This window comes from Apus apus, chromosome 8 (genome assembly GCF_020740795.1).
Source record: "Apus apus isolate bApuApu2 chromosome 8, bApuApu2.pri.cur, whole genome shotgun sequence".
NCBI classification, from domain to species: domain Eukaryota; kingdom Metazoa; phylum Chordata; class Aves; order Apodiformes; family Apodidae; genus Apus; species Apus apus.
Genome location: NC_067289.1, coordinates 21,906,234 through 21,924,590, shown reverse-complemented (window position 1 = coordinate 21,924,590; position 18,357 = coordinate 21,906,234). Strand labels below are relative to the sequence as shown.

The window sequence follows — 18,357 nt, the reverse complement described above, 5'->3', positions numbered from 1 at the left end:
TCTGCCCTATAGAGACTCTCAGGAGTGCTTAGATCCTGTAAATCATGTGATAACATTGCTCCACATTTTTTTGTCTGCCATCAGGAAGCTTAAATAGCCAAAAATTCAGAATAGAAGAGAGAGGAAGGAAGGTAGAGAAAAGAGGGAGCTGTTCCCATAAACTGCATAGGAATGAGTCTTTCATTTGTGTTGAGCTTCCCCCACTTGCAACAAAAGGCAATGTTTTATTGGTCACTTAAAAAATAATAATAAAAATTAAAAAAGATTGTAGTAAAAACCCAACAACTTTTACCACAAATAATATTTTGGAGATTTTTCGGGGGGAGGGGGTTTTATTCATTCTGAGGGTTGGATCTTTGACAGCTAAGCAAGCAAGGTCATATTCACACATTAGATACTGTCCTTGCTTTAAGGTGCTGCTGCTCTTGCATATAGGAAACCCTGATTATGTTTCAGATAATTGCAAACCATACCATGTAATTCCCTGTATTTTACAGCTGAAGAGAGAAATGAGCAGTATGAACCAGGATGGAGGTGAAATTGGTAACATTTTGATGAGCTCAGCCTTTAGGATGGAAGAGAATGATCAAGTAGCTGTAATGCTTGTTAACCCTGTTTATTTCTGCATCCCATGTAACTTTTGTGCTGCTATATTTCCAAGCAAGGGAAGAAGCCATTGGGCTGGAAACACTGCAAAGAAAAAGTTTAAGGTGAGTCATTTGTATGAGAAAAAGTCCTGGGATGTTGATAGCTCGTGTAAATATGACTAATGGTAAGGCATGTCATTTGTCAGAGAAAACAATGCTGATCAAGGTAAAACTGAATGACAGGGTAAAAAGACTTTTTTAAGGTGTTCACTGTTGCTGAGATAAATGCATGTGTAGCACTTGCTTCAGAAATGGCAACTTTTAAAGAATACTGCCCTAAATGTTTCATTTTATTTAGCATATAGCTGGGGAGTCATTCTTTGTTTCTTATTTTATTGATCTTGTGAATCATTGTTTACTTGCAGCATACTATTTTATACTCACTTTAATGTTAGTGGTGTTATTTATAACCCTGACAAAATGGTAAATGTTTCCTGTCTCTATTGACAGCAATTGAAATAATTCAAGCTGTGCCCTGTGGGCACCAGGTCGAGTACTGTTAAATAGTGGTAGTTACTGGAGTGTCAAATACACTTCTTGTCAGTTGAGCTGCTGCACCCTCTTTGACAGATGTGGTTGTGAAGGAAGATCTGGTGGTGTAAGAATCTTTTTGTGGTTAACAAAACCATAATTGTAGGGGACTCATTTCACTAAATAGACAGCCTGTGAATTCATATTCCATGGCATTGAAAGAAGTCGTTGTGTGTGCATTAGGATGCAGTTGTCGCCATGTAAAATGCTTCTAATCTCAGCTTTGGGATGGAATGGGGAATCAAGATGTTGCAAAATTTTCTGGTATTTTGAAGAAAAATGTTTTGAAGAATGCTAAAAATCTGAGTATTAGGATGGTGTAGACAATATGCAGGAGTTTTAACCTCGCAAAGGACTGTGGTGACAGGACTGTTATACGACAGGTTGGGATCAGTCGCCCGAGAGTGGTTCAGTCTCCTCATGCCTGGTATTAATCAAAATGCAACGTTGAGCTGTGGGCATTTATAGTTGGTAGAAACAGATCAGATATTTAATTTACAGAATGTAACTGTGAAGTTAGGTAGAAGAAATGCTAGACTGAAAAATGCAAACAGATCCAGCAAAGGGGAGAGGCAAAAACGTTCATTTGTCAGCTCATCTTCCAAATTCAGGAGGTGACTCGCGATCTGTCCAAAACAACTGCAGGGGCCAAGAAGTGGAACAACACTGGTTTCACTCCAGAGATGACAATTTTACCTCCTGAATAAGCAGGAATATTGTTTGGGGAAGGATTCAATTCATCTAGAATTGAGCCCTAGACAACATGAAAATGGTGGTTAGATGTAAGTAACAGCTTGCTCCACCTGAAGTGGGTGCAGTAGAAGAATAAGCTGGAATCACATTGGGAAAGTCAATGGCAGCATGGAGTCACAAAAATCCCATGAAACAGGTGTAGAAAAAACCCCCAAAGAGTAATCAACAATATAAAGCAAATGTGAAAACAGGTGTTAAATTTCTATTTATTATAAAAGCTCCACTTCAAAGATAATTTTCAGCTGTTTATGTAGCAACTCCAGTGTTCAAGGACTTCATGTCCTTGAATTTAGAGTCTGAGGAACATGTGTTGATGCTCAGGATAGTCTTGTTCATGTTTTTCACTTCATTTGCTGAAGAATGGGAAAAAATACTGCTGGATGAAAAGCAGGATAGATTTCATTCCCAGCCCCTTAATCTTGGAGTGTAGCTTCCAATATTTCTTTCTCACCAGCAGTTCTGGGAATGAATCAAATCCGTTGTTCTGTCAGGTTCTTGCCCGGCTTTTCTCTTTCCCCATGTAGCGGGGCAAGCTCTCCACTAGTGGTCTCTCCAGGCATGTTCTATCCGCCTAGATCCAAGCCTTCCCTTCGCAAATCCAGCAGCGTTGGAGGACGCACAGTGATGAAGCTTCATCAGGGATGTGTTGGCACCCGATAACACATAGTTGTGTTTGTGAAAATAAAAATAAAATTAGGAAAATATCCTCCCTGCCTGTTTCTCCTGATGCAGAAAAGGCTCTGAAGTTTGGGGTTTTTTTCCTTTTGACATTTTGAAGTGGGCTGTTCCTTGTTTTATCAAGTAGATAAAAATTTACATCCCTATCAAGTCTGAGTGAAAAGCTGATCATTCTAACTTTTAGCATTCAAAAACTGATATAAGGTGCTGTTAGACACACATTTAAGACTCCATGCATGTTAGTTGATAATTCTGAAACCTCAGGCACAAGCAGAGAATGCAGTGATGATCTTTTATGTTTTGCAGTAACTGAAAATATCAGGAAAGACCCAAGACTGGTTTTGTCCTTTTATCACAGCTGTGCTGGTGGTTTTGATGAGATGATCGATTCCACCTCTTGAGGAACTCTGTCCACCACATTTCTTGCCCTGTCTTTCCATGAAGAGGTACCACTGTGATAATTTATCTTTGACTCTAAGCCACTGCTTTTTATTTCACCCCTGATGCTAAATTTTGAACAGTCAGACTGTTTGCATTTGAATAAAGCAGCCTGGTCTGTTTTTCAAGCACGGGTGGGTGTAGTTCTCTCCTCCTCTCCACACCCTCCTTCCCCTCCGATTCTCTTGATGAACTGGCAGAAGTTGGGGCTCCCTGCTCGCTCCTCCCCTGCATTATGGGGCTGGAGGCAGCTCTAACCCCTCCCAGGGAGGGAGCTGGGCAGAGGCAGCAGAGAGCCTGCAGCAGTGACTGCCTGATCAGGGACATCATCCTACCAAACCGCGGTCCCTCCTGCTCACAGTAGATCCCAGCAGCTGGAATCCACAGCAAGAAGCTCTCTGGCCAGCTTTGCTGAACCCCTGTATCCAGCTCACCCCACCAAGGGATCAACATGGTGGCCACCTGCCTGCACCTGGCTGGAGTTGTCTGCAGTTTTGTAGGGTGGATTGGGGTGATCGTGGCAACGTCCACCAACGACTGGGTGGTGACTTGCGGCTACACCATTACCACCTGCAGGAAAATGGATGAGCTGGGATCCAAGGGGCTGTGGGCAGACTGTGTCATGGCCACGGGGCTCTACCACTGCAAGCCCCTCGTGGACATCCTCATACTGCCAGGTATGTGTGCCTCATCCTTCCCCTTCCCACCCAGAGGTGAGGAACCCAGCCTTGCTCTGAGCAGGGCAGGTCCTGCTGCAGGATGAACTGATGACAAAGCTTCAACTTCATCAGCACAGGAGATGGTCCATTAAATGTGCTCAGGAATGTGAATAGTAGCTCTTATAATTAAATCATAGCTTTTAATTGAACCCAGTTATCATGTGTTACCTGTGGCTATTAAAGTCCAGTTAATGTTTAATCATTGCTCTTTGGAAACACTCGCTGTTCGTTTCACGTCTTGTATCTAGGTTGCACTGCAAAGCATATGAAGCATTTGAGGTACAACAGAGTACTTTGAGATCTAAGAGAGTATTTTGAGTTTTGCTTTGAGATGATGATGATGTATTACAAAAGTTAAGTTTCTGTTCCTTAAAATGATTTTGAGTATGGTGAATCTTTCAGCATCCTTTATTAATGCTGCCATGGCTTCTAAGCTTTTTGAAGATCGTTGTTAGCCTGGATGGTCTTGTGCTTCCCACAACTTCTAGGGCAAGGCACAGGGCAAGCAGATCTAACTCCATATAACTTGTCCTGATATTTTCTAATTATATAGTATTTTTCAGTTAGTTTACTGCAAAGGAAAAATTAAGCAAGGTATTTCCTCAGTATTAATACATCTTTCGAGCTTATTAAACCTGCCCAAGTCTTGTGTGGTCTTGTCCCTGTAAGTTCAGTTCACAGCCTGATCTGGTTTGATCACTGTTAACCCTGTAGCGCTTCTTCGTTCTGCTGTGGTTTAGATTGCACCTCCTCTAGCATGTCAGAGATGTCTCTTCCAAAGCTTACAGGGTAGAAATAACCATTCCCTCTTCCCTGTTTCTTTACTTATTTGTTTGAATTGTTGTGTAAGTAATTGTACAAGAGGTTAGAAAAATTGTTCCCGGATTTCTCTCTGTTACAGAGCTAGTCTGGATCACAGTGCTTGTCAATACTGAATCTCTCAGACTAGCTCCTATTCTCCCTTTCTCTGTGTATATATTTTATTTTAGTAGGTTCACCTTCCCTATTGTTACTTTTGTTCAATGTGATCCAGCACAGAAGACAGAGAAAAGGCTCACTCTGAGGAAATTTTATTGAATGAAATGAAATAAATAGGCAAATAGGTCTTTCAGATGCAGAAAGCAATGCTGCTCTCCAGCAGAAACAAATCACAAAACAAGATGGTTCTGCTTGTAACCCATTTGATACCCACAGCTTTCCATGAGAGGGAAATTTATCCTGGTGTGCACAATAGCTGAAAGATATTTGGAGTCTTTCATTGCCTGAGTTAAATCTTTTAAAACAAATGTGTTTGTATTCTCATTTAATCGGGATTGGTTGTACAGACACCACACGGGGCACTGCCAGCTCCTTTGTTCAGGGTCTCAATTTTTTCCCTGAACTCTTCACATAACTTTGTTTGTTTGTTTGTTTTTTGTTAGGTTTCCTCGTGAAAAAATCAAGCAAATATTCAATATACACAGAGTCTGCACTTTCAGGAACAGTAAAATCCTCATGCCTGGTGTCTTACCTGTACGTCAGCAAGACTTGCTTGAGGCCTCTGTTTGCTGATACTGTTAGAGACATCATGAAAGTGTGTTTGCTTGTGGCAGCTTCATTTTGTTAATAAGGAGGGGAAAGGGAGCTGCCACATTCACTTGGACTGTCCCGAGAGCTGGTGGAGGCTCACCAGGCACTGCAGCAAATCTTACACTTCTTCATTTACTCTTGCATGCAAGTAATGACCTGGGGTTTTTTAAAATAGTGTATATGAATTTTGTATAGTATATAAAAGTTTTATCTGTGAAAATATATTAAAATTTATATATGCATAAACCATAGACAAATATTTATTTTTTTTAAAAAAAACATTTTTATACATAGACCCTCACAGAGTGGTAGGAATGTCCCAACTCTGCCCAGCACAGGTCCTACCCCTGTTGTTCCTTGCTGCCTTGTGTTGGGCTGCTGCTGCACGGGAGCAGGCAAGAGAGGGGTGGGAACTGCTGACATGCTGGGGGGTCCTGTGATGTCTGTAGGGACCCAAAGGAATGACGTGGCTTTTGGTTGTGACAGCTCAAGCAGCTCTGCAAAGTGCAGTCATTTCTTCTCCCTAAGGAAGAACTGTTTCAGCCTGAGCCACAGGTCTCTTCTGAAACCTGACCACCAAGCTGGACTCCCAGAGAGAGGCACTGGGATGTGGTGGGATTGCTGAGCATCCCTCCTCCTCCTGGGTCAACAATCTTCAGCTCCTCAGGGCAGCTGGTGGTAGTATCTCATGGACCTGTGTGTTTCAGTAGTGGGTCTTCAACTACTCAGCCCTTCTCTAGACGACTGTGGATCTCCTCTGCTCACACCAACCTGCTCTTTAAGACTTTAAATTCTTGTTATTTAATCAAAATTCTCCCTGTGAAAAGATATGGGGAAACTCCTTCCTAACTGTTCCACCTACTTTCCCTTCCCGTATTTCCCAGCTCCGTGATTTCTCAGTGTCCTGCTGGGAAGAGCTTTTGTTTTCCAGGCAGTGCTGCTTGTCCACTGGAAAATTTCGAGCTTGCAGATCCCGTGCTCATTCAGTACCCACTGCACTGCAGTCCCGCTGTCTCCAGCGTCTGCGCGAGGGACTGAGCCTGTCTCCCGTACTCCGTGCAAGGGATGTAAGCCCATCAAACAGGAGCCTTTGTCCAAAGGTCTCCTTCTCTTCTGTCCAATAATCAAAACCCTCTTGCCTCGCCTACAGGTTATGTTCAAGCATGTCGAGCTCTGATGATCGCCGCCTCCGTCCTGGGTCTCCCCGCTATCTTCCTGCTGATAACGGTCTTGCCCTGCATCCGGATGGGCCACGAGCCTGGAGCTGCCAAGTACCGGCGGTCCCAGCTGGGGGGGATCCTCATCATCCTCCTGGGTAAGGTGCTCACTGTGCGTGGAGAGATGGAGGTCTTCTCCCAGTTCAGGATGGTGCGATGGCAAGCTGGTTGACCATCTTCACCTAATAGGTGGTTGTCCAGGCTGGGCTGACCCTGAAGGTCTCCAGCATCACTGCGGTCTGTGGGGTGAGCAAAAGGCAGGAGTTGGAGGACAAAGATGACAGGGATGGAAGTGGGGTGAGGAGGGGAGGGAAACCCTGCTGTGTGTTGTCTTGTGGAGTCCTTGGGCCGCCGTCTGTGTCTGTGGCAGGGCCACAGCAGTTGCACACAGGCAGCTGCCTGCAGGCACTGGTTTTGCTGGGTCACTGTGGAAGAGACGCTATTTTTGGAAAAGAGTCTGAACTTCCAAGCTGCTTACAGGGAAAGGGCAGCCTCTGGATTTTCCTTGGGCATCACAGATGCAGCTGGATGAGTGTAAGCTGAGGTGTGTGGGAAGGGAAGCCCAGTGGCTGAGGGGGTGCTGGTCCCATGGGCACAGTAGGGAAGGGAGCAAGGAGGTGGCATGGACCTGGGAAGAGGGCTGGCATGTCCCCTGTGCCTCCCAACCCCCTCTGGCCAGCCTTGCCTTCGGCCTCCAAGTTCCCCTGGGAATTTCTTCCCGTCCTCAGAGACTGTGGAAGAGATTGTTTTGAGCAGCTCTGACTGTGGAGCTCATTGTCCCCAGCACAACACCTGCATGTTCTTGAAGCCTCGTCATCTCAGCAACAGGCGGCGGTGCCTTGTTTTCACCCGTCTGCGCAGCAGAGGAGGAGGGGTGAGGGAAAGTGGCCTCTTTGTGTGGCTCTGCTGGTCGCTGGCAGCCAGCACTGACATCATGCCCGTCTTCTTTCTTCTTCTTCTCCTTATTTTTTTTCAAGTGGGCACTGGATATAGCTGCACACTCAGAGGGGCTGTCCTCTGGATGCTCCTTCCTTGCAAGTAGTTCCTCCTCTGGTGCCTTGGTGAGGAGCAACTAGTACAAGTCAGTACCTCTGAAATCTCAGGGACTGAGACCAAGGGGCCCTTTCAATGCCTGTGGGGTTTAAGGGCATCTTGCCACAGATGGAAATCCTAAAATCAGCTTTATAGGGCTGGTTTAGGATGTCACGAACAGCCATGTTAGAGAGCTGCTGGAATGTGGCCTTCATCACTGTCCCAAATCCTTCAATCACGTCTTTGGGCTTGGCAAAGCAAAAGAAAAAGTAGGATTTTTTTTTTATGCCTGTGAATGAACTGTTGGTGCTGGAGAAGTCTGCTCTGCCTGGGGTGTGGAAGGCTCAGCAAAGCTGCACTTCATCACAAATAAACATGAGATTTTGGTTCCATTTGAGGAGAACTGTGCTGTAGATCAGCCCCATTTGCACGGCTGCAGCCCTGGAGACCAGAATATTGCCCTTAAATCTGCTTTGCTGACAGGCAGCAGGATTCCAGGACCAGCACAAACAGAGCAAGCAAATTGCAGTGACAGGGCTGTGCGTGAGAACTAATGGCATCCCATCTCTTGAAGCATTGCACCAGGGGCTTGGGGTGTGGAGCATCCTTCTCCATCCTGGTCTTGCTGTGGTGTGACAGCAGGGAGGAGGGTAGATGTAAGAGGATGGAGGAGAGGGGTTGTGGTGCTCCATAAGCCAGGCTCCTCTCTGCCTCAAAAGGTGGATTTCCTATTGAGTAGACCCTGTGAGGAAAGGAAATGTGTATTTACAGAGACAGACAGATGCTCTTTGGGTTGGATTTGGATTTCTTACTGATTTTTACCCTAGTGAGTTTGGAAGCATCTGCAGGTGAAGTGGTTTGCTCCTGTCACTGAAGTCCAGAATGATCTGGGCTGGGAGCAGCAGCCAGGTCACAATGTTTTAGTCACAATTACAATAATGCTCTTTTAGTCAGGTTGCAAATGAAAAATAAGTAAGCTCCTTTTGCTCTTAAATTTTTGGGTTTTTTTTGAAAAACAAACACAGCCAAACTAAAAACCAAAACCCAAACTAACCCACATTTATTTTTACAAACCCCAGATTTTTCCAGGCTGATAAGCAAGACAGTCCCTTTGGAAGGAGAATGACACACAGAGCTTGGGACTGTGAAATTATTTAAGCTGATTAATGATCTGTTATGTTCAAATGAGGTGTTGCTATTCCAGAGCATTAATGGGCATGAATCTGGCATCAAAATTCATAATACTGACTTAAAATTCATTATATTCTAGAAGCAGTATGCCCTGGACTGTTCTTTTTTTTTCCCTCTGGCCACCAAACTCTCATTTGTGGTTTTCCCTAACTGCACAGGCTCCAGCCTTTTCCTCCAAGTGGAAACCAACTCCCAGAGCTCTGATTAAAAGAAAACAACCCTCAAAATACTCACTACCACAGCAGAAATGGAGAGTTGAGATGTGATCGGGGGAGCTGGCCCCGTGGCAATCTTAATTTGTTGCTCAGGGAAGGGACAGTGCTTTGTCACTGACATTTATTAAAAAGGAAAACAGGGTTGAAACAGTGTGGGGGAAAGAAACCCAAACAAAAAAAACCCAACAAACCAAACAAGCCCCAAAAGTTGAAAACTTGCCAGGAAAACAATGGGCTCAGATATTCCATTGATTTTTCTCTCCACTGATAATAGCAGGCAACCTGTGTGCACACCCACCTATCCTGCCTGCTGATGTATTTATGTCTTTGCTCCATCCCAGCTGTCCCAGAGAACTGATTTATTGCTGAAAACAACCGTCATCAGAGGTTTGCTCTGAGCCAGTATGAAAACATTTCATGTTCTGGTGTTGATGGAAAAACCCTGGCCCATCCTGTATTGTTGATACTAATTCAGGGGACCCCGTGCTGGTAACCAAGCAGGCATTTTCCTAATGGAGCTGGGGGACCTGAGACACTGGAAAACGCAGATGAAAAATATCTTAGTTATTGGGAATTACTACTGCAAAGTGATAATGTTAACTATTGCATACTTAATAAAGAATATTAATAAGTTTTTCTGGACACTGTGTAAGATGTACTTGTACAACAATAGATATTAAGTTAAAAAGACTGCCTTGAACACAGGAAAAAAAGTATTAAGGGTAACAGTTATTTCAACCAAATGCTTTGCAAGAGAAATCTGTGTGACTTTGAGTCAGCAACTCAGAATAATTAAATTTAGCTGTGAAAGAGAAGTATTCTTTTTCCTGTAGAAAGCCTTTAACTTACTGTTAAGGAATTTGGCAGGGACTCACTGTCCCTTCAGTTGGAGTGATCCTGCTCTGTCTCCCCCACCTCCCCAAGCACCTTCTGTGCCTCTTGTCTGCACGCGCTTCCATCTAATTAAATTATGCCAGTAATGCAGAATATTAAGAGTTTCAGCTCAATGGATTGAGCCACTGCAAATCCATAGTCAGAAAGGACTTAGAAATGCTGGGAGCCTGGGTTATGTCTCTGTAGCTTTACAGTGATCTGATGAAGCAAGGACAACCCTACTGAGTATTACTGAGATGGCTTTTGCAGGGCTGCCTGCTCGAGCTGCAGAAGGCAGGCAGGTTTTCCTGCATGTGTGTCCCCCAAACCATGCCTGTTTTTCCACCTAAGGTAGTTGGTCTAATAGGAAATATTCCCTCTATTTGCAGGCTTTCTTCTAATTTCCTGCTTGACTATATTGACTACAGTATCTGTATGATAGGAAGACATTCTTTTTAGAGAGGCAAAGAGTCTCTCGGCGTTGGCACCAAAGAGAGGGGTGATAATGTCTATTCAAACACCTTTTCCACATTGGCAGCTATTTTAGAACACGAAACTTGCCCTAAAATGGCTTTTACAATCCCTTTGGGTTTCTTGGCAAATCAACCTCCCCCCCCCCCCCCCCGCCCCAGCCTTTCTTTGTGATAAACTAGAGCAAAATTTGAGTTCACCAAGAAATACTGCAATTGCAGACTGTCCTTTTTGCATCTTCTGGGAGTATTTACAGCCTAGTCTAATCTATGCAGGGCGATGAAATCCAGTCCTGTTTCAGGGTGTTCCTCTTGCTGAGCAATGGGCTCGCTGGTGACTGACGGCAGCTGGTAGCCTCTGAAGACAGAGGTCAAACTAACCCATGCAAAGTCCTTGGCTTGTTTCACAGCTTTCTGGTATTGTCAGCATTAAAATAAGGTGGTTTCACATGTAGTTGAGCCACATGCACAAGAGATGCCATTGTGTTAGCGTCCCTGAGAGCTCTTCTCACCCCACTGCAAGTGTTTTCTTCTGCCCTGTGTTGTGGGGGAGGGTCTGTATAGATAAGGCTCTTACAGTCTATGGACATAAATATATATATATATATTTACTGCTGACAGAAAAATAAAAGATTATTGTGTCTTTTTGGACAAAGAAGGTTTTATTCTGGAGCCCATTAGAATGCTTTGTGGATTCCCAAGTGATACATTTTTGTTGTAAAGCATTAGAGGCCCATGAGCTGTTTGCAGGACTGATCCACACGCAGGAGAAATGCTGTTCTCCCCTCCCTGCCTCCTCCAAAAATTCCTTCCAAAGCCGCAGGGTCCTTGCTTTGAGGAGGCCCAAAATTATTACTGGCTTTATTAGCATCCTTCAAATGTTCTTCTCTTTTCCATAAGAAAATATTTTCTCTCACAATAATTGCAGCTATTGGGGATGGGTTTTCTGCTGTACCGGCCAGGAGCTATGGTTTGTTCTCCACTTTAACTAAACAATTTTATTTTTAATCTCACCCCCCCCCCCCCCTTTTTTTTTTTTTCCTTCCTCCTGCAACCTTAACTTTTTGACACTGCCTCCAGATACCTTTTAACACGGTCGGTGGAGACCTGTAACGCTGCCACGGTCCTGTTATTGTTTTGCTCTGATTCTCTGATAGCCACAAGGATGGAGTCCTGCACAGCTTGTCCTGGAGGCAAGTAAATATTGACAGATTAATTCTTCTCAGATGTACAGCCCATAAAGGAGTATTGTTTTAGGACCTGCTCCTGTGAGATGATTAACACCATCAACTCCTGTTGCCCTAGCTGTATGTGGGGACTTTGCAGGATGGAGGTAGGACCCTTAGAGAGGGCAGCAAGTGTGACCTTGTGCAGCACAAGGAGAATGCAGGATACATGGTGTCTCCCTGCTCGAAGCAAACCCTGTGTGTGATACAAACTGAAACCCGGTGGTCTCCAGCCTGGCTGACTGCAAAGTGCTGCATTTGAGCCCATTTTACTGTCCTGAGAGCATCTGCTTCTCATGTCACCTGCCTAGCAGTCCCTGCAGCATCACCACAGTGGCCTTCCTGCTTTTCGTGGCAAAAAGCTATGGCATTGCAAGCAAAATTGGAAGTCCTCAGTCATTTTTTGACTCGAGGTGAAATACTGTTTTCCCTGCAGATAAGGCTCCTTTTCTATTCAGTTCAATAAGTTTCTGGAAAGTCTTGCTGGATTTGTCCCCATCACCTGATATAGAGACATTTTCAATAGGGAAGTGGAATCGCTTTCCAGAGTTATGAGACATTTCCTTCTCCAGAAAAAAATCCTTGCCAATGCTGTACTGCTGCTTATTTTTCCACTGCCCATTTTCTTCTTGTATTTTACAAATCCTGCTCTGTCTTGCTAAGTGCTGGGATATTTCATTAATGTTTCTGTGACCAGTCAGAGCAACTGCAGCAATGCTGGTTGATGTGGGCTGAGAACGTAGCACAAGTTCATGCAGAAATAGTGATTTGCATCATTTGACTCCAGGCCACCGAGTTCACTGTCTTACTGATGCATTCAGCTTTTGTGGTCTTGCTTCATATCTAATCTATTCCTAATTCTGCAGCTCTTCAGAGCATCAATTTCAGGGATGACTTTCATTCCCCCTTTAAAGATATTTCTAGGTAGCAAATGTGTTTCCCTAGTAATTAATCTATCAGATTGTGTCAAGCAGCAGTCATTTTTCCTTCTTGTTTGCTGGTGTCTGAAAGGGATGGCTGTTTTCTCTTGATCTTTTCTCCCCACGAAGCTCTCACGCTGCCTCCTGCTTGGAGATCTCCTGGACTAAGCCCTGATGCTCCTGGCTCTCGCTGCAGGACTGCAAGGGAGGAGGGATGGGTTTCCTCTTTGTCCTGCAGAGCCTTCTCTCCCCTTTGGTGTGGTTCATGTCCCTGTGGTGGGGTCATGAGAGCCACCTTTCCTTTCCATCTCTCCCCAGCCATGTGCGGTGTGGTTGCGACCATCTGGTTTCCCGTCTGCGCCCACCGCGAGACCACCATCATGAGCTTTGGCTACTCCCTCTACACGGGCTGGATCGGCTCTGCCCTCTGCCTCTTCGGCGGCTGCGTCATCGTCTGCTGCTCAGGAGATGCCCAGACGTTTGGTGAGAACCGTTTCTACTACGCCTCGGGATCCAGCTCCCCCACCCACGCGAAGAGCGCTCACGTGTAGGCGTCCCGGGGACGTCCCGCGGCTGCCGTCCGATGCTTTGGCTGGTGGGTTTGTGTGCCCTGGGTTTGCTTCTGCTGACAGACACCGCTGTCAGGCCCCCAGGGGAAGATTTAGAAAAGCAGCACAAATGTCTGGTAGTTTGAAGCGTTGTTCTCCCCGTCTGTTCCCCCCTTCTCTAGAAAAGAAAGCTCCAGCCGGCCCTACCTCTTAGTCCTCTCCATTTTGTCCTGACCACCTGTCCCATCTTCTTGCAGCCAGGATGACTCAGATGGTTTGGAGTTGTCACATGGGTTTTAGGGTTTTTATTTTATTTTGCAGCTCCATAAAACAGAAAAAGACAGAGGCACTTTCCCATTGTTAGAAGGACTCTGGCAGCTTCTCCCACCGGATCACTATTTGCTTTCCCCTCTTCAAGGTCACTGCTTTGGCACGGTTTGGGCGAGAGGGTGGAAGGCTGAACTCTCCAACCAGGCAAATGTTTCTCTTTTGGAACAAGAGTAGGGGAATTTTTTTCTGCCTTTCTTTGTAAATACTTTTGTATGAGTCTGATCATTTTAGTAACAGTATTTCCCCCCACCCCCACAGTCATCAGTATGAAGGAAACGGAACCCAAAGGTCCTAATGACACGGTAGATAACAGTGCCTTTTTATATCGTTTAAATGACTTTGGGGGCTCTAATCCCCACTCTCTGGTTTGGTTTATTTTTTTTTGATTTGTACAGATCAGTTACTAAAAATGTATTTTTACATTTTTTTGAAACTCCTTGCTTTCTTCCTCTAAATTTTGTGTTCTCTCTTGCATCGTTGAAGTAGCACATTTTAACACACAATGTAATGTACCGGTTACAATACAATTCTGGTGAATACTGATGATGCCTTTGTACTTTCAGTGAGATACTGTACAATAAATAACAGAGTACCTGCAACCACTGGCTGCTTTTTTTTTTTTTTTTTCCTTCCTTCCTGTGTGTTTCCATAGCTAGCTTTTCCATGACAGGGATTTCCTAACGATTTTGAAGAATTTATTATTATTTTATAGCAGTTCAGGATGAGAGATTGTGCTCTGCTGTGGAATTAAGTGGGCCTTTTGGTTTGTTTTTTTAAAAAAATATTTAAAAGATGAGGAATCTTCCTGCGTGTTACTGACTGCTGCTTTATCCATTCATTCTTTCAATGTTCCTGATGGCAGCTTGCACTAGAGGTATCAGCTCATGGTGCTTTTGATATCAGGGAGACTTAGAAACCCACTGTGTGGTGGGAATGTCTCCCCAGCACTGCCTGGGTGTGCTGAAGCTGGCAATTCCTGCTGCTGGAAGTGCTTGTAACAAAAATAAGAGTCTGACCTGGGGTTTTCACTCTGATTGAAACCGTGTAAGATCAAGATCTAACTCCGTCCTTACCAGAGGCTGTAGCAATTTAATTACATGGATACAACATCCCATCTGTCCCTGGAGATGTTAAATCAGCCAGGCCTCAGGAGCAGGCAAAGAGGAATAGCTGCTGTTCAAGCACAGACAAAGGGGAAGCCCAGGTGTAGGAGGAGAAGGACTGAGCAAGTGGAGGGGAGGACCAGCCAAATTGTTTGTGGTGGTGGAGAAGAGTTTGAAAACAAGGCTGCCAGTCAAGCCTCGGTGGATTAGGGGTGTCCTTTCATCTGGGTCTGTGCCAGGTGGAGAACCCAAACAGGGGGGACACGGTGATGGGCAAGGGCGCTGCAGCTCCCACACCTCACCTCCATGCGGAAAGCCGAGGCCGGAGCATTTAAAAGGAATGAAAAAGGAGGCTCCAAGAGGGGATGGGTTGTGTCCCGGGCTGCCTGAGCGTCCCCCTCCACCTCCAACATGCGACCCCAGCATCTGCCTTTCAGACTGAGCAGCCTTGAACACATCTCTGTTGCGCGAGCTCGGCGTCGCTGCCACCCTACCCTGCGTCCCCGGGCGGGCAGCAGGACACGCTGCCCATGAGCTCACAGGCAGGGCACAGGCAGTTGTTGTACGCCTGGAGGGACGCTCTAAGTGCTGCCATTGATGTGCGGGTGCCACGGGCCAAGGGTCGGTGCAGAGACGTGCCAGCTTGTGCAGGCTGCCCGGGGATTGTGGATTGTGCAGCTTAACCCCGGGGCTGGCAGCAGCGTGGGAGACCTCAGAGCAGAAAGCTGCTGGAAGGCTGCCCTGCCAACCACCCTGGAGCAATCCAGGAGGGAAAAGCCCAGGGAAACCTGTCTGAGATGCTTAAGGGTTGGGGTTTTTATTTTTTGGCAAGGTGTTGGTGTTGCTGTAGGGGCTTGGGCAGCAGTGCATGACCAGATGAGGAATGAGCCCTGCCAGGCAGCACTTCTGGGGTTTGGGTTTCTTTGGTTCCCACGCCCTTGGGCTGTATTTCAGCATCTTCAGGCACATGGGGCAGAGGCTGGTGCTGGGGCTCTGCTCACCCTGCCCCAGTCACAGGTTGCTGGCAGCCCATCCTGAATCCAACCCTTAAAAAGCCCTGGGCAAGCTGCTCGGAGGAAGGAAGAAACTTTATTTCAGGGAAGAGGCGAAAAATCCAAACAAAGCAAAACAAGCCCAGAGCAGCTGTGGTGAAAACGGACATCTGCAGCCATGGGGCGTGAGGAGCTGGGGCCAAGAACAGGACAGGATATTAGTGCTGGCACCACAGAGGGGAAGTGTTTGGAGGCAGTACAAAGAACATGAAGTGTTTCTAGTTTTTACAGGATCAAAGCTGGAATACCTGCTTTGCACCCTCCCAAAACACTCTACTCCCCCGTGGGGCTCTCCTGGGCGGGGTTGGCCACCCTGCTGTTGGGTCTTCAAGGTTTTTGGTGTTCATTTGCTGTCCTGGAGCCTCAAAATAGAGTCAAATATAATTCTCCTGATTGGAAAAACTGCTCCACACTGTGCCTAATATTGGCTGTGGAGCAGTGGGAGTGAGCTCTGGTGGTCACCATGGCCTGGAGGTGGTGGTCCCAGTGCCCCAGTGGAGCCCTCCCCAGCTCCACCAGGACCAGTTATGGTGATGCACACCTGGTAGCCTCCCCTTCCCCACATTCCAGGAATAACAGGAGGGAGCTGATGGGGGAATCCTGGTGGCCTTGAGTACCAGGCCAGAGGTGGCCGTGGTCCCACAAGTGACATCTGCATCACTGCTGGAAAAGATGTTGGCACTCCCTAGGACTTCTCACTCATTTTAGGTTTTTTTTTTCTTTGTTGTTATTTTGTGGTTTGTTGTGGGGTTTTTTGTGTAAACTGGTAAACATTTTTTTCACAACAGTGCAAGTAAATACCAAAAGCAGCCCACTGAAACAGATTTTCTACATGGGAAATTTTGAAGCACTTAAGGCAAGATTTGTTGATCTCTAGCTTCAATTTAGCATTGAAAAGATACCAGATCTTCAGGTACTGATTGGCTTAACAAAATTCATGTGGGAAATGTTTTTTTATTTTTATTTTTTTGTTTTAGTCTTTAATTTAAAAGGTTTACATTACTATGGAAACTGATACTAAGACACATTTGTCTCTGGCTTTCTTTAAAAATCCAGTAGTTCCTGTTTGATTTTTAAATGTAAAGGCACACAATAAAGCTTTATGCATTTATTAAAATATACAGATTTTGGTAAATTTAGATTTTTTTTTTTCTTGGTATCTTGATTATATATATATATGTATTTATATGTATAGTTGTCAACTACACAATCTTTTGAAAATAAAAGTCACTCCATAACATATCTGCATATTTTTTCTTTCTCATGACACACCACAAGACCCCATTGTACAATGCACCAATGGGCTTTTGGAAACCACCAAAAAAAAAAAAAAAGAATAAATAGAACAAACTTTTTTTTTTAACAAATACACCAATTTCATACCAGAACCGCAGAGAACTGATACACCAGAAAGGACCATCTGCAAAAAAAGAACTAAAAAAAAAAAAAAAAAAGCAAGATACACATCAGAAAGACTGAACAAAACGAAGGGAAGTTCATTTACAAGCTGGATTTACAATGTCCTGTGTTGTTTGGGGTGTGATTTCTCTGCCATGTGGAGGGTGCTGACGGGCTGGGCCTCATACCGAGTGGTCAGAACTATGTGGAGGGAATTTGTGGAGGGGCTGAGATCTTACCAAGTGAGCTGGGAAGATCTGAGGTATTGATGCTCCTTCCGTGTCATGCATCGGGCCCCGCCGGCGTGTGCCCTGTGGAGGGGTCAGGCAGGGAGGGCTGTGTGCCTCTCGCTGGGGGTGGGAGCAGGGTGGTACCTCTCTGCCTGTGCCCTCCTGCTGGGGCAGGGGTGTGACAGCCTCCCTGAAGGCACCCAGGGGGAAAGGCTGAATGTTGGGGTTACAGCACAACAAGCACCCAAACCTTCTCCCTCCCCCCAAAACCGCCCCAGGGCCAGCGATGCCAGCAGGGGATGGATTTGCCTGGTCATTTTGGCCTTCGCTGCTTTTGCTTGTGCACAAAGAAGACCCCAACGCCCATGACAAGGGAAAGTGAAAAGGATCCCAAACGCAGGCAGGACCCCTGTGTCCCCCAGGCACTGCAGGGGGGAGCAGGGCAGGGGACCCCGTCACAAACCAGCTCCCCCAGGCACTGGCCGCTCAGCCACTGGCAAAGCCAGGCGAGGCCCAGCCTGAGGCTCGGCACCTTCTCCTGAGGCTCCTCTGTTAGGTGGGATGTGGTGGGCTCGGGAGGAGGGCACAGCTCCCACACAGCTCCCACACAGCAGCACAGTGAGGGCTGACAGCAGCTCATCTGCACTGAACAGTGCCAGCGGTCCTGGAGAGATAGCACAGCCATCCTGCCCGTGGGAAAGGGGAAGAGAAAGGAGGATGGGTGAACAGGAACGGGAGCAGCTGAAGGGCTTCACTCGATGGAGATCCAAGGGAGAGGGTCCTACAGAGGTGAAGGAGCAAGGGATCAAGGCCTTGCCAGATTATACAGCATAACTAGAGCGGACATGACGACAGACACTGGCAACTGCTCCATAGCAAGAGATTAAGGCTGCAAAAGGAGTGACAGGCCTCGATGCAACAAGGTGCTTGGGCACGAGTTTGTGTTCAGTGGGTGCCTAAATACCATGTGGAAGCAGGACAAAGACCACTACCTCGGATATGACACAGTTCAAGAGCTGGTAGGAAAATAGGGTCAGACTTTCTCCCTGAAAACATAAAGCCAGACCTGTGAGGTGCCATCTCACCTGGGTGCTTCTAAGGCAGCACAGATGAGAGTGGCCAAGGTGAGTGAGAAGTGACCTTTGTGAGAGGCACTTAGCCCTGTCGGGAAGGTTTCCTCAGCTGTCCCATGAGCAGTGCAGACAGCAGCTTCCCAG

The 18,357-nt window shown here is 46.1% G+C and overlaps 1 protein-coding gene across 1 annotated transcript; it reads left to right on the top strand.

Annotated features, from left to right (window-relative positions):
• Positions 1 to 3,288: 3,288 nt before the first annotated feature.
• Positions 3,289 to 17,081, top strand: CLDN11 (claudin 11). Its single transcript, XM_051626232.1, has 3 exons — positions 3,289 to 3,724; positions 6,486 to 6,650; positions 12,798 to 17,081. Exons 1-3 carry the CDS (start codon positions 3,499 to 3,501, stop codon positions 13,028 to 13,030), a joined length of 624 nt encoding a protein of 207 aa, XP_051482192.1. The 5' UTR covers positions 3,289 to 3,498; the 3' UTR covers positions 13,031 to 17,081.
• The last annotated feature ends 1,276 nt before the right edge of the window (positions 17,082 to 18,357 follow it).

Excerpts from the sequence above, each read along its gene's own strand:
- CLDN11 (XM_051626232.1), top strand. The coding sequence starts at position 3,499 with ATGGTGGCCACCTGCCTGCACCTGGCTGGAGTTGTCTGCAGTTTTGTA. Across the intron at positions 3,725-6,485 it reads GGACATCCTCATACTGCCAG|GTTATGTTCAAGCATGTCGA; the intron begins GTATGTGTGCCT and ends CCTCGCCTACAG. Across the intron at positions 6,651-12,797 it reads GATCCTCATCATCCTCCTGG|CCATGTGCGGTGTGGTTGCG; the intron begins GTAAGGTGCTCA and ends ATCTCTCCCCAG.